General features: G+C 37.5%; 4 protein-coding genes across 4 annotated transcripts; 1 reads left to right on the top strand and 3 right to left on the bottom strand.

Annotated features, from left to right (window-relative positions):
- Positions 1 to 2,759: 2,759 nt before the first annotated feature.
- Positions 2,760 to 5,139, top strand: LOC116133772 (kinase-interacting family protein). The gene is made up of 3 exons (XM_031419461.1): positions 2,760 to 2,799; positions 3,371 to 3,483; positions 4,094 to 5,139. Exons 2-3 carry the CDS (start codon positions 3,378 to 3,380, stop codon positions 5,032 to 5,034), a joined length of 1,047 nt encoding a protein of 348 aa, XP_031275321.1. The 5' UTR covers positions 2,760 to 2,799; positions 3,371 to 3,377; the 3' UTR covers positions 5,035 to 5,139.
- A 463-nt stretch (positions 5,140 to 5,602) lies between these two features.
- On the bottom strand, positions 5,603 to 9,116 carry LOC116133773 (tetratricopeptide repeat protein 1). Its single transcript, XM_031419462.1, has 6 exons — positions 8,664 to 9,116; positions 8,433 to 8,482; positions 7,799 to 7,886; positions 7,472 to 7,588; positions 6,901 to 7,034; positions 5,603 to 6,156 (listed from the first exon to the last, which is right to left on the bottom strand). Exons 1-5 carry the CDS (start codon positions 9,069 to 9,071, stop codon positions 6,984 to 6,986), a joined length of 714 nt encoding a protein of 237 aa, XP_031275322.1. The 5' UTR covers positions 9,072 to 9,116; the 3' UTR covers positions 5,603 to 6,156; positions 6,901 to 6,983.
- Positions 9,117 to 12,206: 3,090 nt separating this feature from the next.
- Positions 12,207 to 13,076, bottom strand: LOC116133742 (ankyrin repeat-containing protein BDA1-like). The gene is made up of 2 exons (XM_031419432.1): positions 12,444 to 13,076; positions 12,207 to 12,212 (listed from the first exon to the last, which is right to left on the bottom strand). The coding sequence occupies exons 1-2, from the start codon at positions 13,074 to 13,076 to the stop codon at positions 12,207 to 12,209; spliced, it is 639 nt and encodes a 212-aa protein (XP_031275292.1).
- A 1,295-nt stretch (positions 13,077 to 14,371) lies between these two features.
- On the bottom strand, positions 14,372 to 16,031 carry LOC116133738 (ankyrin repeat-containing protein BDA1-like). The gene is made up of 2 exons (XM_031419428.1): positions 15,401 to 16,031; positions 14,372 to 15,325 (listed from the first exon to the last, which is right to left on the bottom strand). The coding sequence occupies exons 1-2, from the start codon at positions 15,974 to 15,976 to the stop codon at positions 15,239 to 15,241; spliced, it is 663 nt and encodes a 220-aa protein (XP_031275288.1). The 5' UTR covers positions 15,977 to 16,031; the 3' UTR covers positions 14,372 to 15,238.
- Positions 16,032 to 27,330: the final 11,299 nt, after the last annotated feature.

The raw sequence follows: 27,330 nt of genomic DNA, 5'->3' as shown, positions 1-27,330 counted from the left end.
TATTGTGGAGGAGTTTTGCTCCATGAATGGATGGTTAAAGAAAGAAGTAGAGATTTATCAAAAGTAGAATTAAAGCATGCATGCATTATGTTTGATAAAATGCCTAAGTGAAAACTACCCTGTCCTAGCTGTGACCTTCTGAGTGATTTTTGAGAATCTTATAGATTGAATTGGGTTGAGAGAAAAACATAAAAGTTGTAGCCCTGTCTCTAAGCTTTAAAACGAGACCAAAATCATAGTAATCCGATATGTATAACTCAAGTTATGCCTTCTTGAGTGTGGCCTGTGTAGAATGATTATCTTGATGCAACATTGCATATGTGCATTTCATGAGTGCATTAATGAGCATGAATCATCCATATACATTAATTATGCATTAGAGAAAGAGTAGAAAAAGAGTAGAGAACTTTGAGTGTGAACTTTATTAAGAGAAAAGAGAGAAAAAGAGAATAGATTAGGTTGTGCGATGGGGAACTCGTAAGTAATGGGTAGAGTATTCCCGCATGTACGCCGCATTGAGAGAGCGGCATAAGTATGAGAGAGCGGCATAAGTATGAGAGAGAGAAGCGGTGTAGCCCGTGAGAGTGCATGCGGATGAGGGCTATACCCGAGAGTACCCGAGAGAGAGATTATATACTCACATGGCCAAGGGTTCCGAATCCATCCATAACCGAGTCCGATCGGCTAAGAACAAGTAGAAGTCACAAAGAGCAGGAGCGAGTCCCGGCCTTGCCCCCGGTAAGATGGGGCCGTGACTTACTAAAGAGAGTTAGTAGAAAAGAGTTCTAAGAAAGAGAAAACAGAGAGAGAGAAACAGAAGGAGAAAACAGAGAGAAGTATAAAAGAGAGAGTAAATAAGAGTTGTAAGGAAAGACTTAGAGAGAGAGAGTTACGGGGATAGATGACTAGAGGGTTTACTTACTGAGCATTATTTGTGCTCACCCCATTGCCTTTCTATGTTTTTGCAGGATTTAAGTGAGGACACGGTCGGATGGACGTCAACACGCAAGGAGGAATGGCTACACTGTCTACATAGTTTTTGATAGTTTTTGTTTATGATACTAATTTTGTATAAAGAATGTATATGTTTTATAAAAGAAAAATTTGAGCCCAACTACTTATGTTATTATATATGTATTTTATTATGCATATTTTTATGAGTATTTGAGTAAGAAGTAGTTATTACAGTGTGCCAATATGGCCAAAGATCTACCCGCAAATGGCTAGATTATTCTGGCCATTTCCAGCAAGATCTACTTCGATATGGCTGTTTTCAGCCATCAATATGGCAAAAAACGGCTATATCGGAGCCTTCGATGACTCTTAGGGACTCTCGATGACTTTTGGCGGCGGTGATTAGCCAACTACCGGCAATGGTGGTGGGTGGCAGTGGTGGTTTGCAATTTGTTTTGAATTCAAGGGTAATTTTGTTCAAAAACTTAATTAAATAAGGGTAAAATTGTAAAAGCTAGACTAATGTAAATTGATTTTAAAATAAGGACATTATTGCCTAAAATTTTTATTAATAAAAGATAAAATTGTAATAAAAATAAGATAATTAAGTAATTTTACAATACCTAATAAAATTTTAGATTATCCGATTACTTCCAATATTACTAACAATATATTAGAAGATTACTATAATCTTATATTACTTGACAACAGTATTATAAGATAACATGACATCAATAATCCTATATAACCCGCAACCAAACGCCTCATAAGTGAAATTATCTTTTCCCCCTCATATTTTTTTTTCTTTCTTTTCAGCTCTCTTCTTCCTCTCATCTCCACTTCTTCTTGCTCTTCTTTTCCTTCCTTTCACCTCCTCTTCTTCTTTTCCTTCTTTTGTTCTTTCTCCTCTCTTACCTTTCTTTTCTCCCTCTTCTCTCCCTGGCAGCTTTAGATTTAATAGAATTAGGGTTTTAAATTGTTTATACAATTAATATATTCTTATGGAGATTAAATTCATGAGATTGTTGTTAAATTTAGAGGTTGAATTGGTGAGATTATTGATTGTTTTTGGATGTTAGATTTGATTTTGAATTTGGGTGATGAATTCTGACGTAAGGTTTTTAATGTAAGATAAGAATGAGTAATTTCTCTTTTGAGGTTGTTTTAAATTTGAAATTTTAACAGAATAGCGGTTACGGTCGCATTTATCATATGTACGAGGGTTAATTGTTATTAAACAATCAACACGGGGTATATGTAATTATCTCTTGAAATTTACAATAGTTTGAATAGTGGCAAAGTTGTCATTTTGCACTCAACATATTTTTTTTAACAGAATCTAACAAAATGGGAGCTGAGGTCGCATTTCCTTTATGTGTGGGGGTTTGAGTGATTAGGCGATTAACATGGGGTTTGATAAAATTATCCCATTTATCCAAGATAAGATTAGGGGTATAAAGGTATTTTAAAATTAAATGACTCAAAAGTCAAAACATGAGCATACCCAGAATTTACCAAGATTTGAAATGAAAACACGTTATCAGAAATTCACTGACACACCACGTGTCACAGTCTGACCCGTCAATCTCAAAAACTATTTTGCCTTAATTTTTGCAGACGTCTCCTCTTTCTTTCCAAATAAACTCCATTTTCTTCCAAAAACTTATTTCAAACTCACCACTCTCCAAATTCTACTCAAACTCTCTTTCAAATTCTTCCCTCCTTCGTCTTTGCAACTCTAACAAACCCGTCTTTCTTTTCTCTTCAATCATCTCTCCCCCTCCTCCCCCCCCACCCCACCCCCCCAGGGTTCTTCCATTCATCTACGAACAAAGTCACTCGTAGGTAAACCTTTTAACTTTTTTCATTTTTCCTGGTTTTGTATAAAGAAACTGCAAATATTTCAGAGCAATGGGTTCTTTATAATCTCTAAGTTTCAGTTTTTTTTTTTTTTTTTGTTGAACCTGGTTTATACGGTTGAAGAAACTTTCCTGCGTTTTCTCGCCTACCAAACGGGTTATTTTACTAGTTAGAACGTCAGCATTTTGAAATATTTTTAGTTGAAAGAATGAACAAAAGTGAAAAAAAGGGTCAAAAAATTAATGCATGGGGATTGGTAAGGGCATGCGCCATTAATGTCGATATTGTGTAATTTTTTTTTTTTTAATTTCATAACACAAAACCATAAAAGATATGTTTTTGATAGTTATGGAGCTTTAAATACGCTTGATTTGATATCAAATAATTGATTATTTCTCGAGATCTGCGCAGTAATTATTTGATATGGTGTCTCTTCTTCTTCGGCACATATCCTGCACTGCAGTGTTTGCTTCCATTCATCTTTGCTTGTACTCTTACTATGTTAAATACGATGCATTATTATCTGCTGATTCCGATATCTAATTTAATACGGTAGGTCCGTGATGTCGGAGGGCGATCAGACGATGGAAAAAGCCACATCAAATCAGGCTCTTCCTCCGAGAAACTCTTTCACCACAAATCCTTCCTGGCTTCTTCCAGCCCTAGTTGGTACAATTTAGCTCTAAACTTTTTCAAGTATTATTTAGCACTTTTTTGTTTTTATATATTATTTTTAATTATTTTATGTCCTCTTGTTATATAGGAATGTTTGGTGTTTAGCTCAATAACATGTTATTTAACGTAAAATATTATCATTTCATGCATGATATTTATGGTTAAATGAAATTTAGTTGGTTGTATATAATGGGACATGGGTTAATGTTATTAATAATTGAGTTGAGGGGGGTAACGTTACCGGCACAGTAGTAATGGTTGTGTTTAAAATTTGAAGTAGTTAGGTACTGTGGATTCCCTCCTCACTCTTCGGTCATTGCTTGTTGCAGTGAATAATATCTGATTTCTTAACAGCGACCTTTCGTTTGTATCTGCATCCACAATTTTTCTCCTCCACACGCGCTAATTAATCCGCGTGTCGAGCACTCGAATTCTTTCTAATCAAGTAATATGGTCCATGTGTGTATTTATAAGTGTCAATTAAGTTACCAGAGCCAAAATTTCTTACACCTCCAACTTTCAAATTCTTTGCATTTTCGCCCTTTTCTCCTTGGATTGAATATTTCAAGCAACTAAGCAAGTCTTTATTCATGGTTTATGACAGATGTTGATGAAAGAATGAAAAAGTTGCTGACAGCAAGCGCTTCTGAAGAAGATAAAGCTGGTGAAACTTTTGCTGAAAGAGCTGAGTGGTATTATCAGAAACGCCCTCAGCTTTTGTCTCTTCTCAAAGATTTGTACAATGGCTACATTATCTTGCTCAACGCAAAACTCAAACACCCACCTCGAAAAAGCACTTCTGAATTCAGCACTTTGGATGAAGAAGATCAGTATGAATCAGACATAGAGAGCACCATTTCTTACCAACAACCAGCAGCGCAAAGCTGGACTAACATTGACAACATTGTGGCCGAGCTTGTAGTGAAGAATGTTGAGAATGAAATGCTGCAAAACCAAGTGAATGAAATGGAGCAAGTGGGAAATGAATCAGAGAGGAAGATAGAGTTGTTGAAGAAGCTGCTTGAGTTGCTGGAATCTGAGAGGGCTATTTTGATGAATGAGAATGTGAATTTGGAGTACAGAGTTGGTTCTTTGGAGGAAGAGAACAAAAGCTTGGCTGCAGAGGCGATGTTCATGAAGAGAAAAGCCGGTGAGCTCGCTCGGGTTGTGCTGAGAATGAGGGAGGATCATAGGGTTTGTATTTTGAGTCAAAAGATTGAGGATCTTCAGGAGCAAATTTATGGGTTGGAGAAGAGGAACAAGGAGTATTATAAAATGCTGGTGAAGAGTGAGCATCAGCAGCAACAACAAGAAGGGATGGTGATGAGCAGAAGCAAAAGCGGCAAGGTGAAGAGTCATGAAGTGGTGACTTTGAAAGGGTGTTTTCAGTCTGGTGGTGAGAAGCTCAAGTTGAAGAAGTCAAAAAGTGCTTTGTGGACAAGTGATTGTGTGAAGGAGGATGGTAAAAAGAAGGGGTCAAAGTGGTGGGGAAAAGTGAAAAATGTGGACTTGTTCAGTTGTGGCCTCAATCCTAGTTGTACTTGAATTGCTGCTGCTGCTCCAAAGTTTCTCCAACTAGACCTTTTAGGCTATAAATAATATATGTTATATATGAAGATTTTATCTTGTCTTGTAATTTCAACTCTATTAGAAGACTGATATTACTAATGATGAAGAACTATTAACATATTTTTCTATCTACTTTACAAGAAAATTGGAATCATGCTAAATTTATCCCAAGTGTGAAGAATGTGATTGTTTCTTATTAATGTCCTCGAAGCAAAGGGATACGGGATACCTGCTGTGTAATATTGAAGCCAATTTTATGACAAAATATCTCATAAATTGTATAAGTTCAATGCTTAGAGTATAAATGTACAACTAATACATGAAGATTCCTTGGATAAAAGGGCTATTCAAGTCAAAGTATGGTAGAGTCAAAAAGGAGGAACTAACTTTTTGCATTGCAAGCATCTCAAAATCATCCCTAAAGTTTGTTTATGGAAGGGGATTGTGGAGAGGACGTGTAGAGTAATCAAGAATTTTGTTCTAGCATAAAAAGTGGGATCACATGAGAGAAATTGTATAAGTTATGAATAATTTTAATCCCTCATGAAATTCTCTCCAAAGAACATGTTTGATCTGTTTTCTGAATTTACAAAAAACACAAAATTTTCTCGATTCATAAATGAGTGCCCCTAAGCGATTATGCATTCCATAAGTTGCCAACATGTGTTGGATTAGAACTACAAGAACTGTATAAAAAGTTATAATACAGACTGATAACTGATTTTCACAATAACAGAATTCTAACATAATTCACATGATTGCCTAATCAGGACACCAGAACAATGCGAGCCTCTTAACTTGTATTAATGAGGGTTTTGTGAAGAAAAACCATTTTCATATCTATCAACTTTTCTAAATATTATCACATCTTCAATAAGGGGGCAAAACAAAATGCTCTCTTGAGCTTACCAGTACTTCAGATCACACTCTATCTTGCTCTCACCACATCTCTTAATATGCTTGAAGCAGGCGGAGCAACTCACATCTTTGGTGACAGTGATGGCTGGACTTCCTTCACGAACTCCTTCAACTGGAGTCGAGGAAAAAGAATTGCATGTCGGCCATGTTCTTGGTAAGTATAAATTGATTTGCATATGTCTGCATAAAACAACATGATACATTAGATCTACACATAAATGTCTTTGTTTGAAAGCAAAATTTACCAGGAAAATTGTTTGCTAAATGCAGCCAAGTAAACTATTTATCATTCTTATCCTGAGAAAATTAAACTAACGACGTACACAATGAAATGCAAGTGAACTCAACTGCATACAGAAAATGCATGAAACACCCATATACAAAATTGTTAATGGCCATGACTCTCCGGTTTTATCAGAAGTTGACAAATTTTGGTACATCTGTGCGTGGCTGATCACTATGAAAATGGTCAGAAGCTGGCCATCAAGGTAGTTCTTTAGGTAACAAGGAAAACAGTGCCAGCTTACTTTCAGAATAAAACAATATGCTATCTTGATTACCATCAAAGTAGAATAAAAACGAAGTGGAAGTTTGATCTTTGCTTCAAAAAATCCCTCCTGTCAAGGAACAGATGCATAAACTAATAACCTAGCCAAAGAAAAAGGTACAACTGGTGACAAAATCCTGAACTCTCCTACACTTCATGTTATAAACAAAACTTGAAGTTATTCTGAATTTTTGCAATCCCTGAATATTCATAAAAATGAGAACAGTGTTAACTATTTGGAGTCAGACCACCCTTAAACCCTTTAGAACGACCATTAATATGTTAAAAAAGTAATAGAATTGCTACATAGAATAATATGCATAGAAACATATCTGGAAAAGGGCTAAAAATATAATTTAAGAGAGAGGGAACAGAACCTGGAAAGAACAGAAACATCTTAAAAGTATTCTGACAACATTGATCATTATTGATGTATGTGACTTCATTCATGTTATGTAATTTAAGGCACATTTGCAGCACTGAGTTTTTCTTGCAGTTTCACAATCCGACTCTGCACAGAAAGCGAAACAAAATATTAAACTCCAAGGCAAATCAGAGAGACAGAGAGGAGTAAAACATGTAATTCGTTCCATAAGACAATGAAAGAATGAGAAGAAAGTCTGCAGACATACTCTGCAGTAGCAGTTCAATAAGAGAGCACTACATCTAGTGATTTTACAACTTATTATATTTTGTTTATTATGAATGGTGAGAATCAAATGAGATCTTCCATACTCAAAACCATCATTTGATCACATGAGCTACAGCCTAAAGCCTGAGAATATGTTATGATTTTGCTTGAAAATCTAATTAGCAAAGAAAGAGAACAATCTTAGCATCCTTGCAAGGATTTTAAAATATAGTTCAACACACTTACTTTATCTACAGAACTGAAAGTTGACAATGGAAACTAGACCTATCAGTAAGAAGTACAAGTTCGAATGGTACCTTGAATGATTTGGAACGACGAATAGAAGGATCTATCTGCAGACATGTTGAATATGACTTCTCAGCTGCATCATATTGGTCCATAGCCAAAAAGATATCACCTTGGCAAATGTAAGCCTGTGAAATTGGAATTTGTTAGTTTAACATTTGGTGTACTATAACTGGTATGGCATTTCTCAATACTAACCCATCTTCTATCTGTACATGTATAATAGCAAATAGCGCTGCATTTAAAGGGATCATAACAACAGAAGTTGAAATATTGGATTCCTTGAAACTCTCTTTAAATTTAAGATCCAAATGCCAAGATTTAAAAAGTTGTGTCACCTCAATATACTGTGGTGCTAACTTCAAAGCTTCATTAGCATCTTCAACAGCTCCTGAGTACTTGCCCATTGCCAATCTTACCAGAGATCTGAAATGAAGACAAGTCTGGTAAATCTATCAGAGCAGATCCCATTTAACTACAGAGTGGGTTGGAGTCTGGTTTACAGCTAATTGTGTTTGTGAAAATAAAATACATTTTCTGACATAAATCCTACTGGAAGATTGTTAGAATGAATTATATCATCAGAAAAAGTATTGACATTAGTACATTATAACCTTCTACATCATTAACAAATGTTTTTTTTTCCCCTGATGCAAGCCTTAGACGGTCAATCTATGCAGCAGTATTTATTGTGAATGGATTGCATTAATGACCAACGACTCTTTTCTGGTTTAGAATTCTGCCAATTCCATTCAAGAGTTCTGTTCCTGTTGGAATTACAGGAACTAGCAGTCCATGTAAGAATGATTGAAATTTGTCAATTATATAATTTAAATAGAGAAATGTTTTAAGCATTCTCCTTCTGCGTCAAATACGGTGAAGACTAAGTATACATGCTGGGTTTCAAAATGATTTTTATAAAGCAAAGTAAATATTATAATTCCATGAATAAAGAAATTTCTTTTGACAAACCTGTTTTTATACAGAATATGGATACCACCAAATGGTTTTAAATCTATACCCTGCATCACTTAATAAACACAGCAAAATTAAGATGCAGAAACGAAACCTCAATCTATATAAGCTACCAACAGTTAAATCAGACCTTGTATCAATAAAATTCAATGGAAAATTAAACTACTGCAAACACATGTAAACAAGAAATTTTAAAACTTTTTGATCCACCCCCAATAAAAACTATACCTGACACAGCAATCTCTCAGCCTCTTCGAAATCACCCTTCTCAAACTCACCCTCTGCTCTCTTCCTCAGCGCAAGCGCCTCCAAGCTCTTATCCCCAGACCCCCTAATTCCACACAGCTCCATCGTAACTTGAGCAGCTTTAGCTGCCGTCCCACAGTGTCCGACCATAACTCCACCGGGCAGAGCCACGAGGTTGGGCCCGGCCCCGCAACGGCCCAAGCACCCACACGTGTTGACGGCCACATGGGGCGGGGCCAGGGCCGTGAGAGTCTCGAAGGTCTGCATGGAGCCCTGTTTGCGGCACGTGCGGTTGGTGCAGACTCTGATCTCTTTCAACTCCGCTTTAACTTTGATGCGCGGAGGTAATGAAAAGGCAGGAGCCAAGCAGAGGCAGGTTCCTTCCGCCATTTTATCTGAAGTCTCTGTTCTTCTATCTTGTTCTCGGTCACTCAATTGAAATGAAACGGGGCAAGTTGACTCGTTGACTATATCACTAAAAAAATAAAAATAGTGAAAAAATTAAATAAATAAAAATAGTGAAATATCAATTAGGCAATCTATTATTTACAAAATTATGCTATCGCATTTTTAATCACCGTTGCTCCCCATAAGTTTTAAAAACTAGTAGTTATACCCTTATCTCTAACTTTGTCAACTTCTTGCTCATCTTGAAGAGCAAAATATATCATATTATCATTTATGTTTATTTACGCAAGAAAACACAATGAATAATATAATTATATAATCTATGCTGATGGTATTATTGTGAGACAACCATCTAAATTATTCTAAAGTTATCATTGTTTTAGCCAATAGACATTGCACACGTTGAATCATAGCAGAAGATTGAAAAACCTTAACAAATATTTAAAGGTAATAGTTCCTGTACAAATTTTTTTTTTTTTTTTTTTACAAACTCTCATATAAATTGATATGTTTTTAGATAATTTAATGATTTTAGTTTAAAAATAAATTAAATACTTAAAAGAGATTATATGTCAAACATGTAGAATTACCATATCAGTTTGTAGCAATTAGTTTATATCGATAGTTTGTATATGTGACATTACTCAATATTTAAAGATGTTTATGTTGATTTGGTAATCGTGGGTTTTAAAGCAAATTGGATTTTTATTTTATTAGTTTCGTACTGGTTTAGGGCATAAATTATTAAACCTTACCACCCTGTTGTTTAAGTTTTTTCTTATTATCTTGGAGGAATTGTTTGTTTTTACAAATATTAATTTGGGTAGAAAGTTACTTCTTAGAACCTTTGCCTCACATACTTAATTTGTTAAGAGAGAAAAAAAAAAAAAAATGCCCTTTGAAATATTCTTTCTTATGTTTGTCATATTCTCCATTTTAATCTTGGTTGTGCATTTTTATAACTATGTATCGAGCCTGGATAATAGTGGATGCATCCTAATTAATTGTTACAGAAGGCTTTCTAGCCCTGCTCCTTCAGAAATAAATTCAACATTAAAACCAAAAAAATACAAAGGTTGGTATTGCATATAGAAAAAAGCAAATTTAGAATTTATTAGTAAAATTCTAAGCAGGTAAAAAAACAGGTAAAAAGTCACAAACAAGAAGTACAGCACAGCAAAAACAAGGATAAGGAAATTTATCAGCTGATCGAGTTCACATCTTAGGTTTTTCGAAGCTTCCGAGACGAAGTTGCCTCCGCGCGTAAAGTGTATGGAAGAACCACTCTCGCAAACATAAAAACAAGGGAAAAAAATATGCCATCCATACCATTAGAGTTATTGACCCACTTAACGCATACCATGAACCTGAGCCGACCGGGTATGGACAAGTTTCAATTACGGCAGAACAATAAGCAAACACGATCAAAGTTTGTGGATAAGCCAATGATTTTGCTGAAAGGAAGTCCATTTATGAGAACAATAATTGTGGTAACTGAAGTTGAAAAAGCCAGGGTATTAAGTATCAAGAAAAAGAAATGAGCTGGAGACCCCTGAATCATATGCCCTGCATGCAGCTGTGATCGCCCTCGGTACCAAATGTTTGGATTTAGAAAAATGCTGGAGAATGAGATGGCTGATGTGTTATTGATAACAGAAGTGTTGTTTGTTGCCACCTCACCTTCATCTTGCCAAAGTCCTCCTGGGGGGCTGAGTGCGGCTTGGTAGGTGGCCGTGGCAATCAATATTGCCACCACAAGGACCACGTTTTGGACTTCAAGAGGAATCCTATTTATGATTAGGTTTCCAAGCCCTGTGCTTTTGATAATTACTTCTAAAATGTTTAGTTCCATACATAAGTAGCGGGAAAATAAAATTTTAGAATGGAATATTTCGTGACTTAATATTGTTTTAATGTTAAGAAGATTGAGTTGAGAAGCTCTTTTAGGCACAAATGACATCTCATCAATACGCTCCAAAACAAGAGGATCCTCCGCAACTATTGAAAATAATGCATCCACATCTCCTTCTACGGCAGAATTCTGCAGCCTCTGCAACCTTTCATCCATACTTTCTTAGGTGGCTGATTGACACCTGTTTTACGATTTTGCTTTTGATTATGGAAGCAAGAAGACCAATTTAATATAGTATGAGAATGAGCTTTATTCTCAGTTCTTTTTTTTTTTTTTTCTTATCTATGAAGCAGAGCATAAACTCCTCTTTTTACTTTCATAAACTTTTTCTTATAAAAAAAATAATTATAACTATAACTATCATAAACTTTTTCTTATAAAAAAAATAATTATAACTATAAATATATACAGTAAAACCTCTTTGTAGTCATAATGGTGGGACTAACTAATTTTATTACTATAAAGAGATTATAATTTAATAGAGGTGTAATTGCAAAAATTATAGTTTTGATTTCTTATTTTTTAATTCATGTTTTAGCAGTACAATATTAAGATTTCAATTCATATTTTATTAGTATTAGGATTTCAATTTAGTGCTTCAATTGCATACTTTTGAAATAGATAGAAGACCGTGTCTTGGAACCAGCAAAAATAAATGTCATTGATGGAACTATAAATGCAGTTGATGCATGGTCAATTGATATGAAGCCATAGACAATTGCCAATGGTTTTAAGCATTGCAAAATTAGGACCCTCGATTTCGATAAATTGTAAGTTACAAACGAAGTGGACGAGGAAAATAAAAGAGTCATTGCAAAATTGAGTGATCAGATTCGACAAGAAAAATAAAAGAGTTATTGCAAAATTGAGTGATCAAATTCGACAATTTCACTACACTAATCGAATGGATATTAATGTCTTCATCGATCATCCAAATGAGCAACAAATTATGTATATTTTAACCAAAGAAGAAATAATTGCTACAATTAGACAAGAAAATAAAGAAAATAATCCCAAGGATGATAGTACGGAAATACAAAAAGTTTCGTGTCATAAAACTCTAAACATGCTTGAGAAGCTAAAAATATTTTGGGTAGTATTCATATTATCAAGTTATTACATACTAGCAAGGTAAAAGATGTGGTAACATATCTAAAATATAAATCATTATCTCAAACAATTTTAGATAAATATTTTATTTCATTTTAAACCTTTAATGTTACATAACATATACTTTTTGATAATATACAGATAATTATTACTATGAGAAGACAACTTTCCTTAAGACGGAATTAGAAAAATTATAACTTATTACAATGTGAAGTTTATTCTTATTTATAACTATCTCAAATTGGAGTNAAAAAAAAAAGATAAGGACATGTTAGAAACTTATGTAATGAAAATGCATGAGAAGGCAAATGAATGTTTGAGTGCTTAGTTACCTCAGGGTGACTTTCACAAATTGCAGTATGCAACGCATTGTTTCCTTCTTCATCTTCGCACTTTAGGATTTCTTCCCTGTCGAAGTGTCGAAGCCATCCTAACAAGACTTTAAAAGCTTTAAAACTCCAGTTTTTGATGGCCACATGGATAGCAGTTTCAGATTTAACTGTCAAATCTTCAATAGACGATGGACAAACATACAAAAAATCAGCCAAATTGATTTCATCGTTTAGTTGAGCTGCGTAGTGCAAAGGAGTAACCATTCCCTTTGCCTTCACTCGGATAAGCTCAGGGTGAGTTTTTATCAACCATGTTACCAGTTCCTGGTACTTCTCCACCAACCCCGAATCTCGGGGACTACGCTCTTGCTGCAGCTGCTTGCCCTCCAAAGCCAAATGAAGCAGGCCACGTCCAAGATGGTCTCGCTTCCCGACAAATGATGGCTTTAAGTTTAGAATTTCCTTGACGAAATGGATCTTTCCCCCGCTTACAGCTGCGTGTGAGGGAGTAGTCACAAATGACATCTCATCAATACGCTCCAAAACAAGAGGATCCTCAGCAACTATTGAAAATAATGCATCCACATCTCCTTCAAAGGCAGAATTCTGCAGCCTCTGCAACCTTTCATCCATACTTTCTTAGGTGGCTGATTGACACCTGTTTTGCAATTCTGATTATGGAAGTAAGAAGACTAATTTAATATAGTACGAGAATGAGCTTTATTCTCATTTTTTTTTTCTTATCCATACAAGAGAAGCAAAGCATAGACTCCTCTTTTTGCTTTGATAAACTTTTTCTTATAAAAAAGATAACTATAACTATAACTATAACTATAACTATAACTATATATATAAATTTATCAACTATATATATAATTTAATATTCTCAACTATTCTTTATTCAAAATGTCTAATATAAAATTATCATGATCTTGCATATACAATAATTGATCTAGGTTATAAAATATTATTTAATTAATTTAACAGCAAATATATCTGATTCCGACCAAATTTATATCATAATGTGCTGACTTTAAAATGACTCCGCATATATATAATATAAATAGTTGAGATCTTTTTAAATTTAAAAATTATAAAATTAGAAAAGCAAAAGTGGATAAAGTAAAAAGAGGGCGCTACGCTTTGCTTCTTCTGTATGGATAAGAATACCAAAACAGGAAATGCGAATAAAGATGGCTAAAATCCAGGCTCGGCTCGGCTACAGCCCTAGAACCAAAGGCCAAAAGAAAAAGTTTGAATAATAAATTGTGTCTGGTCTCTAGCATTAGAGACTGATGCTAAACTTGCATTGTATATTTAAGCATCTTTCAAGTCATTTTGAAAATTCTTTAAAAATATTTTGTAGATACCAGACCAGAAAACTTGTATATATAAGTTCACATATATATGATGTGATAGATACTTAAATATACAATGCAAGTTTAGCATCAGATATATACATATATATCAAACAGGAAATGAAAATAAAGATGTTTAAAATGTATTGTAGAACATGATAAGAAAAAATAAAAACAGCGAGACAAAATATACTCCAAAATTTTGAATATGTGATTCACTTATTAATATGGCGCTTCCCTTGGAATGTGGTCTGGATAAAAATAAAAATTAAGAATAGCTAGTTTATGAGTGTTAGCTAATATCATTTTATAATAATTTTTATTTTTTAATATAAAGTAAATTTTTTATAATAATGGGGTTTTGGTAAAATTAACTGTATTGGAGTTTCAAAGTTATCTTTCACAATTTATGGTCATTTTATTGTTGTCTTAACCAAGAAATAGAGCTGATCTATGTCGAAATCATTTCCTTTTTGCTTTTTTTGTTTCTCTTAAAACTATCTTCTCATATATTATTTAGGAATAATAATATTTACATATACAAGATCACCTTACAATTAAATGATGAGTGGCCCCAGTTTGTCACCACTCTTCCTCCTTGTATGGCCTAAATATACTTAAAACTAAGCTAAGATGCACTGGCCACCGTACCCCAGGCCCCAACGTAGCTGCGCCCGTGCATCTTCGGTTGTTGGAAGCTTCCCGGATGCAGTTTCCTCCACCGGCCGTACTGGATGAACTGCCATTCTTGGGCACGCAGAAGGAGTGGAATAGAATATGCTACCAATGTAGATGCAAGCATTAAGCAAGTGAAAAAAATCCATTCAACATAGCCGTCCGGCGGAGAGGTTGCTAGCATTGCAGATAAATATGCAAACACGATCAAAGTTGTGGACAGGGCAATGCTTCTGGAAAAGGGGAGTCCAGTTATGAGGATAATAATATTGCACACGGAAATAGAAAAGGCCACCGAATGAAACAGAAAGAAAAATGCGTGAAATGGAGAGCCCAGAATCATTTGCCCAGCACAATGTTGGTCAATATTGTTGGTGGTTGTGGTGTTACTGATAACAGTGTTGTTTGTCGGCGGACGGCCACATTGGCCATGGCTGTCATCTTGCCAATATCCTCCAGGCGGGCTCAGAGCAGCTTGGTACGTGGCCGTCACAATCAATACCGCCACCACAAGTGCTACGTTTCGGATTTCAAAAGGGAGTTTGTTTAGAATTTGGTCACCAAGCCTCAAGTGTTTCAGAATTTTTTCGACTATAGATAAGTCCCCACTTAAGTGATCGACAAGTGTTGTTTTAGGATTAACAGAGAGTTAATTGAAGTTGCACGGTTAATTGTAGTATCGGGATTACGATGAAATTGACAAGCTCTTTTAGCTTTAGCACGAAGTAGAATTTTCCCAACCTCTGCATATTCAGGTGAATTCTAGTGATCGTAGAAGATGTCCAAAGCTGTCTTCCTTTGCCCGTTCTTGTCATTTACCGCCATATGTTTAATCAGCAGCTTCACGACCTTTATTATTGAGGAGATAGAGATAAGTCAAGAACTTTTGTTAAGAAGTTGAAAAGGCAAAGAGCTTTTTATTACCTCAGGTTGATTTGTAAGTGTTGCAATATGCAAAGCGTTGCTGCCATCTTCGTCCTTCCAGCTTAGGATATCTTCTTTGTCGAAGTGCCGAAGCCATCCTAACAATACCTTAAAAGCTCTAAAACTCCTGTTTTTGAGGGCCACATGGACGGAAGTTTCACATTTAACTGTTAAATCTTTGATAGATGAAGGGGAAACATACAAAAAATCAGCTAAATTCAATTCATCGTCTATTTCGGCCGCGTAGTGCAAAGGAGTAACCAATCCTTTTGCTTTGACGTGGACGAGCTCTCTGTCGATTTTAATGAACCATGTTACCAACTTCTGGTGCCTCCCCTCCAACGCCAAATGAAGGGGGCTACGCCCGAGTTGGTCTCGCTTCCGAGCAAAGGATGGTTTTAAGTTTACCATTTCCTTGGCGAAATGGAAATTTCCCTCGGCTGCGGCTGTGTGTAAGGGAGTGGTCCCAAATGGTATCTGATCAATACGCTCCAAAACAAGTGGATCCTCCTTGAGTATTGAAAATAATGCCTCCACATCTCCTTCTGCGGCAGAATTCTGCAGCCTCTCCTCCATGCCGTAGGTGTTCTGTTTGAGAGACGTTTTCTACTATTTTGCAGCAGAGTAGCACTTTCAGTCTTCAGAAGTGGAATGAGAAACTATAAGCTACCATTCCACAAGACTTAGGAGAAGACTTAGAATAAACATAATTTACTGTGAATTTCCTAACTTTTACATAGAAAAAACAGACGAAAATGTATTGAAGCTGGAACAAGACTTAGGAGAAGACTTAGAATAAAGAAACCAAAATACTTTAAATGTCCTGAGACCGTATTCGACAAGGTATTGAATCGAAACAAGCCAGAACGGGACTGTACTAACTACTTCAGCGTATCCAAGGGTTCAAATCTTTTGAATTTTTCAAAAAACTAAAAAAGGAAAGTAATTCTCTCTCTCTGGCTGTGCGCCCTTTCTCCTTTCTCCTTTCTCATCTTCCTTTTCTCTTCACTTGTCACAATCTCTCCATCCTAACACTTGAAGTCCAATACATTGAAGATAAAAATTCAACAGTCAAATGTTCTTTCTTCGTTTTTGTGATAGTCTCCAGACTCCAGGTACATAAATATAAATTTTAATCTTGCTGGTGCATGCATTTTCCTTGCCTATATGGATGGAGCCTGGATAATAATAGATTGGATCCTAATTGTTACCGAAGGCTTTCTAGCCTTGCTCCTTTAGAAGTAAATTCCAAACTAAAACCAAACAAATACTGAATTAGGAGATGATGTGGATGCATTATTTTCTCAAAAGAACAGAACTGGACTGTATTATTTTATCAATTTATGATACAAATAAACTTTTGAAATCAGCATTTTTATGGCACTTATAAATTTAAAAAAAAAAAGGGGTTATTAATGGTTATGTATTGATCACTGTAACCAAGCTACGATGAGATCAATTCTACTAAGACTCCCTCTATTTATTCCCTTTGACCACAAAATAGTAAAGACTCGTTTACAAACTACTTGCACTAATTTCCACTCGCTTACAAAGAGTTTAGACGGAGTTTGAATAACACACCGCTTTCTTACATTAATTAGGCTATCTGACCCGCGGACTTCCTTGTTGGGCTTCCAGTTTGGCCTATGGACCTTGCTAATTGTAAATCAACAGTTGTGCATTAATCAATGGTTTGACCAAGATAAAGGATAGCAATCCTACCAACAGCCCATTAACAGAAATTACCACATGCACTCATGGACATTTATTCATTCCACGCCCGTAAAATTTATGCATGACCCATTCTCGGAGATAAAATGATGTAATATAATAAGGTATCACTCCATTAGAGACTGATATTGAGATACCGTAAACCTGAACCAACCGAGTACAGACAGGTGTCAATCACGATCAAAGTTGTGGTACACCGATGATTTTGGAGAACGAAGCCCGGTTATGACAACAATTATTGTGCAACTGTCGTGGAAAAAGCCACAGTATTATATATCATGAAACAGAGATGAGATAGATCAGCATGAAATGATAGGATGATGAATGTGTAAGGATAATACAAAACAAAAAGAACAAAGATTTTTTAAGTGGTTTGGTCGCTTATAATACAAGTTTTATACTACTGTTATGTTATTGAATGTGTAAAGTGTTGGACTATAAAACAAAACTACACGTTTAAGGAAGAGCAACACGACAACTTTTTGTGTATTGGTGTTTTGCTTTAGTAGCTCACTAAGCTACTACCGTGTTTCTTCTTCTCAACACTTTTGACTATAAAATGTACAGTGTTGAGAACTTTACTAATTAATGAAAAAAACACATAAATTTTCTTCGTCTTTCTCTACTACTCTTTCTTCCTCTCTACTGTTCTTACATATTTCACATGGTATCAGAGCTTTGACAAAGGTAATGGCTGAATTCGATCCTTCTAAGTTCATTAACACCGACAAGATGCTGAATAACTTCCACATTCAGTATTTTTGCTTCGCCTGTGTTCTCATCCAGCCTACAAGTGATTAACCCTAACTCACTCTTGACAACTATCGTTTCTAGAGGTCGCAAGTTCTGTTCACCGAGGGTGCTCATGCATTGGAAGACCACTTGATAGGTACAGTTTCTTGTCCTCCACCACTCATTTGTACCAAGAAAGATAACTCTGGAATTGTTGGTGAAACTATAGACAAAGAAAATATAGTTACAGAGGAAATTAATCCAGCTTAGTTGTTTGAGTACTGATAAATTCTTGGTTAGTTGGCTGTTAGCTCAATTTCAGAAAGTATGTTTGGCTATGTCTCAAAACTCATCATTCAAGTGAATATGGTTTGTTATCTTCAAGTGAAATAGGGTTTGTCCTAGAGAATGAGTTTGAAATAGATTCTAAGGCTGGAGCTTTGCACTTAAGAATTTGTTGCAAAATACTCATAAGAAGGACTTGCATAAATAGTTACTTCAAGAAAACGAAGGAGATTGCGGACAATTTATCTGATAGTGGACAGTCCATATCAGATGAGGATCTTCCCAATATGTCCTAGATGGCTTGGCCCAAGTATGATGTGCTGTTGTGAATTTAACTTCACGTATTGATCTAAAGTGGATTTTGTCTCCCTGCAAGAAGCAAAGTTTTTGCTGCAAAAATATGAAATAAGGCTGGAAAAATTTAATACCTTGGACTTCTCAAGCAGTAGCATTTTACTGTTCATTTGTAGCCCTATTCATTTCTTGGTTGAATTAAGGGTTAGTAAATCTAGAAGGTTTTAATCTAGAAAAACTCTAGAATTGATCCTAGGTTGCACTTGGTCAGCCTGTAACGTTGGTCAGCCATGTGTTAGGTGGTCCCGAGGTGGTCCCGTACCTTGGTGGTCCCCTGATCTAGGAGAAAACTGGAACTTTTAGGTTAGAATTATTTTAGAGATGTCTAATTTCTTAAGGGATTAGGAAGCAACAGTAGGTGAGATGATACAGTAGCAGTAACGCCATAGAATTAATAATCAACACCAAAACACAAGCTATAAGAATTAATGAAATCTTTAACACTCAAGAAATTAATATGGCAAAAATCGATCAACACTTACTAACTGGAACATACCACCAGTTTAAAAAGACACTATGCAATAAGTGTTTTGAATTTAAGTCAGATACTCTATTAAAACAACAGAAGACACAATAATGATATCTGAAAAGGGTTGAAGAAATTCAACTTCTTTTGAAGAAGCAATATAAACACAGACAAAACAATTATAAATTTTTACACTAGGATTATTACAAGTAGCAGTAAAACCATTATTTAGATTAGGACAAAACTAATCTTAGTAATGTTAGGACGTAAGAAATTTAAACTTCAATAACTCTTTATTAGCAGTATAAAATTCTAATTTAGTGGTTACAAAAATAGTTTCCTTTTCACTTCATTTTGATAATATTTTCATTTTCTAACCAATTAAAGAAATAAATATTTTGTTTAATTTTTCTATGTATTGTACCTTCAGATCTAAGGGTATTTTGTTCTTCTAGTTTAAATGTTGTAAAGAAAATTTTACTTTTTTCTTATTAAGTTTTTTAGAAATTCTTGTTTTAATAATTCTTTTTTATTTCAAAAGGTTTAGTTATTGTGTTAATTTGACTAATTTCCTAATACTTCTGATTGTGTGGGTGAACTAGGTGGACTTGATGTGTTTTCATATGCTGGTTTTGGTACAGAGGGGATAAATCTACTCCTACTAATTTCTTGTTGAACTTGCTGATGAGCTTTGGTGTAGTAATTTCTTCAATCCTAGGGTTGTGATGATTTTTATTAGTAATTATGGTTGATTTTATTCTAAGGGAGTTTCTCTAAATTTTAATCTTATTGTACCATCTGGTTCTTGTATTATTTGTTGTATTTCATTCTTTTGATCATGTAGTTTTGGAGCCATAATTTTTCTAATTTCCAATCTGTTTATTTAATAATTTCATCCCAAGCTAATCTTTTTGGTGTAAAAGTTTTATGTTTTGTCTTATCGGCTTCCATAATAACTATGTCCCCTGGTGGGGACATCCTAATGGCTCTTGGACTAATTGTGGTATTCATAACTTTGTAATAAATCCTATATATTAATGCTACAGTTTGGGCTTTATCTTGATAAGTAGATTAGAAGCTTTAATTTAATAGTTATGCAGACATATGTTGGATCATAAAAACCTACTATAAAGTTTGGATACAGTCAAAATATACTAGACCACTTTCTAAATTAGAATTTAATACTGCTAATAAAGAGTTATTGAGTTTAAATCTGGCTCTCTTAACATTACTAAGATTGGAATGTTTTGTCCTAATCTAATAAGGTTTTATTGCCTTGTACTAATCCTATGTGTAAAATTTATAATTGTTTTGTCTGTGTTTACGTATGCTTCTCTTCATAAAGAAGTTGAATTTCTTCACCCTTTCTTCAGATATCATTATGTGTCTTCTGTTGTTTTAATAGAGTAATCTACATAAACATCAAACTACCTATTTGATATATTGTGTCTTTTTTAACTGGTGTATGTTCCGTTATGTAAGTGTTGATCGATTTTTGCCATATTAATTTCTTGAGTGTTAATAGATTTCATTAATTCTTGATTATTGTTTGTGTTTGGTGTTGATTATTAATTCTAATGGCGTAACTACTACTGCTATCATCTTGCCTACTGCTGCTTCCTAATCTCCTTAAGAAATTGGACGTCTGTAAAATAATTCTAACTAAAAGTTCTAGTTTTTCTCCTAGATCATGAACCACCAAGGTACGGGACCACCTAAAACACGGCTGACCAACGGTTACAGGTTGACCAAGCGTACCTTCCAGGCTGACGAAGCGCAACCTAGAATCAATTCTAGAGTTTTCTTATTAAAACATCTAGATTTATCTAACCCTTAATTCAACCAAGAAATGAACTGCTATAGATGAACAGTAGTGACAGTAACCTGCTACAGTGCATGAAAGTAATAGTGAAAGTGACTGTGAACAATGTTTTGAACAGTGTTGCTACAGTAAATACAGTAATGAATGTTAATTTGTGAGTTTTTAATTCCTAATTCTTTACTTCTATTGACTGTTTTGGCTCTGATACCACAGATAGCAGAATCGTTAAAATCTTGAGGATGTAATAAAAAATGTAATGAAAATTAAGTCAAGAATTGAAAAGTAAATGATTGATGTCTATGAAAATTGAAAAGCAAATGCTATTGTAATTATAAGTTAATAATGTATAAATGTGAAAAGAAAAGAAATAATGAGAAAAACTTACAAGTACTGAAGAGAGAGAGTTGATGAAGAAACGTTTTATTGCTTGATGAGTTTTACAAAATATTTTTCAAAGGACTAAAATTTTTGCTCTCTCACTTTTTGTCTCTTGTTTTTCTCTTTATTTTTTCATCTTGCTGCTACAAGGAAGTGATACATACTTATTGTTAGGGCCAAAAATGTCTTCAGCCCAAATAGGTCTAAAAACGAAGACACCTTCACAACAAGCAAGAAGCTCGGCCCAATTCCATTGGGCCCATAATAGAGTTTTGCAGATGAGGCCCGTTCGGTATGCTTTCCCAGTTTCTCACACATCTGGACCCAGCCTTCTGATCCTAGAACACCCTGAACTTATAGTCAACTTGGAGGCAACAGTCGCCTACAAACTATAGTACTACTTGTACTCTACTAAAGAAGTCAATCACTATCATAATTCATCTAAGGTTCGTATCCTAGGCACGTTGGGACTCCCTTTCCTACTGAGATAAGGGAGCCAAAGGCTCCACTCTTCAGAAAACCATCGTTGCAAGGACTCCCACTCCACGGGATTCGGAGACCCTATAGTCACTATTTAAACAGAGGTCACCTTCTCACAAGGGACAGAGACATTACACCCTCACCCTGGAGTTCCCACTTTTGAAAACTTCGCATTACAGTCGTAGTCATAGTCTCGACTAGACTTCCGGTAACCTTTCCTCTCCCTAACCCTCACTAAACTAGTCTCACTCAGCCTTGTTGACTTAATGTCGGAGTGCCTACGGCAAACACCACTCCGGTGTTTTTCGTCGCTTCCGCTTGTTTTCTTGTTCTTAGTGTGCAGGTACAGCAGATTGCTAGTGGCCTCAACCTCACGGATTAGTCCCTTTTTCCGTAGAGGTAGATTTTTGCATCTACAGTTTGGCACCCACTGTGGGCCTCTAGCAATCATTCATCTCACAAACCTGTTACGTAAAGAAACTCTCTATGGCAAAAATTCTAATAACACTAATCCTGGCCTCGAGGCCAGACTGAGCTCTAACCGCCCTCATGCAACAACACTTGGCCATACTGGAAGCTGAGAACACTGCCATCCAGACTTAAACACCTCCATCAGGGCCGAAAACCAGTCTCTAAAAGAGAAGGTAAGTCAGTTTTATGATCTTGAGCTTTTGCCTTGTCAGGTACAACCTAATTGGTTCCAATCCTCAGTTCCGCCTATGCAACCTCTCGAAACTTGATTTACTTACCTTATGCTTGAGTAATTCCTCTAGAATCTCTCTTTCTTTAGTAGACTTGTTCTTTCTCTAAACCCCTAAGCATAAACACTATAAGAATTCAACACTTTTAAAAAATTAATCTCACATCTATTACAAGAATTCTTACCTTGTGCCAACTATGTTCGTCATTAGTTGACGATTCAGCCTTGACTCATAGTGAACGGGGGCTGCCAATAAAACCAGTCTTGGTTGATCCACTTCAGGCGGGAGATCAAGGCGTCCAAGTGATAAAAAGCTCGCTACAACAAGAGCCACCCATCCTCGCCATCCCGTCTCACCTTCAGTCAATCATCCCTACCCAAACCCCACTTGACTCGGCTCATCCTCGCGGATCGAGCGGTCTCCTACTCCTTTAAACCATCCCGATCGAGTCCATCCATCCCAACAAACCAAACGAATCCCAAATAACCCCTCTTGCAATCGATGCGGGGAAAAACACCCGATCGATCACAATGGGAGTCACCCAACCGGAGGGAATGAATAGGGATCCAGGCTACCAAGCGGCACACGGCGGAATGATCCGTCAGGCTACACTACGTGGATTGACCCAACAAAATGCACCGAGTGTGAATCATGTGGCCAACTGAGTAAAGTAGGACGATCTAGTGATATCCGCCTCTCCCATGGAGTAGATATTGGCCAAGAGACTAGCCGACATAGAGGCAGTGATGAGGCACATACCAGGAATGCCAATCCCAACCAAAAAGAGCCAACCTCACTGCTATGCCGATTCACCCTTTATGGATGCAATCGCGCTAGCTGAGATGCCACACAAATTCATCATCCCCAACTTGAAGCCCTACGATGGCACAATCGACCCAGATGACCACATAGCCTTCTACAAGCAGCGGATATTTGCTGCTCGATACCCTGAACACTGAAGGAAGCCTGTATGTGTAAAAGCCTCTCCGACCCAACTCTTTAGTGGTACACAAACCTCCCAAACAATTCAATCAACTCATTCGCCCAGCTCACCGACACCTTCGTTGAACAATTTGCCAGCAGCAAGAAACTCGGGAAGCTATCGGCTGACCTGTACAGACTCTACCAGAAGAGAGGGGAGCCACTGAGAGAATACGTCAATAGATTCAACAAAGAAAAAATCTCCATCCCTTTCTGTAACCTAGAGATGGTAGTAGACGCCTTCAGAAAGGGTCTCCTCCCAGATAGAGAACTATACAAAGACCTGACGAAGCTCGGCTGCACCACGATGGAAGACGCCTTAGCTAAAGCTATGATTCAAATAAGGTAGGAGGAAGATGAGATAAACCAGATGAGCCATGCCAGGTACGATGATCGTCACCAAAGGCAGAATGATAGAAGGTCAGAGTCTAGATCGATTGAACCTCGTTACCAACCCCCTCAATGCAATCTCAACAAAGTAAAAAAACCATATGACCGCCAACCAATTAGAGCTGACAACAGACCATCTGGATCGAACCAATACAAAGTTCAAGAGTACAACCTTAACGTCGAACCAGCCTAGGTCGTGGCAATCAAGAAAGGGATGAGACCTACCGTTAAGTGGCCGAACAAGCTCAATCCCAAAGCGAGGAGGGACACGACCAAGTAGTGCGAATTCCACAGTGACCATGGTCATAACACCGCGGATTGCATCACCCTACAGTTGGAAGTTGCAGTACTACTAAAGAGGGGACATCTCTGGGATCTATTGACTGATAAAGGGAAGAATATAGTCAGCCAGAGAGGCACAAAGGAAACATCTCCTTCTCCACGAGAACCTACACCAAAGGGGTTCTACTAAATTATCTCTAAAGGGTCGGAGATCAATGGGGTAAGCTATTCATTGGCCAAGCGCTATGCCCAAGCCAACCATCATCTTAAAGTCCAGTCCATCCATCCGCTCTCTCGGTCGCACACCAACTAGGTAATCCAGTTTGAAGATGACAAGCCAATCACCCTGGCTGCCCCTCATCACGATGCTCTATTCATCTTCCTCTAGATCGCCAACATCCTGGTCAAGAGAGTATTCATAGACGGGGGATCCTCGGCAGACATTCTCTTCCTTGAAGCAGTGAAGGCCATGGGACTGGATGACACAAACATCAGCAAACGACCAACCATACTGGTTGGGTTCAGTTCCAAGCAAAAGTACACCATCAGAGAAATCGCTCTGCCTGTTTACACCAGCGGAGTCAATAAGCAAACCATTTTTCTAGTGCTCGATTGTTCTTCACCATACAATGTCATCTTGGGTCGAACTTGCATGACATGCAAGCTATTCCATCCACCTTCCACCAAACTATAAGGTTTCCAACGAAATGGGGAGTAAGAGAAATCAAGGGCGATCCTAAGTCTTCTAGAGATGGCGACAAAAACACCTTCAAAAGCAAAGGTCATGCTTCATAGCAACTACAATCTCATCTAACCCCTCCGACCAAGCCAGATCAACCATCCATGGAAGAGTTGGATGAAGTGCAGATACACCCAGACGACCCAAAAAAGAAGACCTAGATAGGCTCTTGCCTCAGGCCCGAACTAAGAGAATGACTCATAGAATTCCTCAAACAAAACTAGGATTGCTTTGCCTGGTCCTATGCAGACATGACAAGAGTCAGCCTTGAGGCAATTGTCCACCACCTCTAAGTAGATCCAGATCACCCTCTAGTGAAGCAGAGGCGAAGGAAATTAGCACCAGAACGCAACCGGATCGTCAATGAGGAGATTGACAAATTACTGAATAATGGGCTGATCAAAGAAGTCCACTATCCTGACTGGCTGACAAACGTTGTGGTCGTAAAGAAAAAGAATGGAAAGTGAAGGGTAAGCATTGACTTCACGGATTTAAACAAAGCATGCCTTAAGGACTCCTTCCCGCTCCCATATATCGACATGATGGTCGATGCGACAACAGGCCACGAACTCCTAAGCTTCATGGATGCCTTCTTAGGGTACAACCAGATTTTGATGCACCCGGACGACCAAGAGAAAACAACCTTCATCATAGAAAGGGGGACCTACTGTTACAAGGTGATGCCGTTTGGTCTCAAGAATGCTGGGGCTACCTATCAGCGGCTAGTCAACAGAATGTTCGTCGAACACCTTGAGGACACCATGGAAGTATACATCGACGACATGCTCGTCAAGTCCCTCATGGCCGAGCAGTACCTTGACCACCTCACCCAGGCATTCATCATCCTAAGGAAGTATAACATGAAACTAAATCCAGGGATACACTACGTGGATTGACCCAACAAAATGCACCGAGTGTGAATCATGTGGCCAACTGAGTAAAGTAGGACGATCTAGTGATATCCGCCTCTCCCATGGAGTAGATATTGGCCAAGAGACTAGCCGACATAGAGGCAGTGATGAGGCACATACCAGGAATGCCAATCCCAACCAAAAAGAGCCAACCTCACTGCTATGCCGATTCACCCTTTATGGATGCAATCGCTCTAGCCGAGATGCCACACAAATTCATCATCCCCAACTTGAAGCCCTACGATGGCACAATCGACCCAGATGACCACATAGCCTTCTACAAGCAGCGGATATTTGCTGCTCGATACCCTGAACACTGAAGGAAGCCTGTATGTGTAAAAGCCTCTCCGGCCCAACTCTTTAGTGGTACACAAACCTCCCAAACAATTCAATCAACTCATTCGCCCAGCTCACCGACACCTTCGTTGAACAATTTGCCAGCAGCAAGAAACTCGGGAAGCTATCGGCTGACCTGTACAGACTCTACCAGAAGAGAGGGGAGCCACTGAGAGAATACGTCAATAGATTCAACAAAGAAAAAATCTCCATCCCTTTCTGCAACCTAGAGATGGTAGTAGACGCCTTCAGAAAGGGTCTCCTCCCAGATAGAGAACTATACAAAGACCTGACGAAGCTCGTCTGCACCACGATGGAAGACGCCTTAGCTAAAGTTATGATTCAAATAAGGTAGGAGGAAGATGAGATAAACCAGATGAGGCATGCCAGGTACGATGATCGTCACCAAAGGCAGAATGATAGAAGGTCAGAGTCCAGATCGATTGAACCTCATTACCAACCCCCTCAACGCAATCTGAACAAAGTCAAAAAACCATATGACCGCCAACCAATTAGAGCTGACAACAGACCATCCAGATCGAACCAATACAAAGTTCAAGAGTACAACCTTAACGTCGAACCAGCCTAGGTCGTGGCAATAATGAAAGGGACGAGACCTACCATTAAGTGGCCGAACAAGCTCAATCCCGAAGCGAGGAGGGACACGACCAAGTAGTGCGAATTCCACGGTGACCATGGTCATAACACCACGGATTGCATCACCCTACAGTTGGAAGTTGCAGTGCTACTAAAGAGGGGACATCTCTGAGATCTATTGACTGATAAAGGGAAGAATATAGTCAGCCAGAGAGGCACAAAGGAAACATCTCCTTCTCCACGAGAACCTACACCAAAGGGGTTCTACTTAATTATCTCTAAAGGGTCGGAGATCAATGAGGTAAGCTATTCCTTGGCCAAGCGCTATGCCCAAGCCAACCATCATCTTAAAGTCCAATCCATCCATCCGCTCTCTCGGTCGCACACCAACTAGGTAATCCAGTTTGAAGATGACGAGCCAGTCACCCTGGCTGTCCCTCATCACGATGCTCTAGTCATCTTCCTCCAGATCGCCAACATCCTGGTCAAGAGAGTATTCATAGACAGGGGATCCTCGGCAGACATTCTCTTCCTTGAAGCAGTGAAGGCCATGGGACTGGATGACACAAACATCAGCAAACGACCAACCATACTGGTTGGGTTCAGTTCCAAGCAAAAGTACACCATCAGAGAAATCGCTCTGCCTGTTTACACCAGCGGAGTCAATAAGCAAACCATTTTTCTAGTGCTCGATTGTTCTTCACCATACAATGTCATCTTGGGTCGAACTTGCATGACATGCAAG

The sequence above is a fragment of the Pistacia vera genome, unplaced genomic scaffold (genome assembly GCF_008641045.1).
Source record: "Pistacia vera cultivar Batoury unplaced genomic scaffold, PisVer_v2 Contig274, whole genome shotgun sequence".
NCBI lineage: Eukaryota > Viridiplantae > Streptophyta > Magnoliopsida > Sapindales > Anacardiaceae > Pistacia > Pistacia vera.
This window is presented reverse-complemented; position numbering and strand designations above follow the sequence as displayed.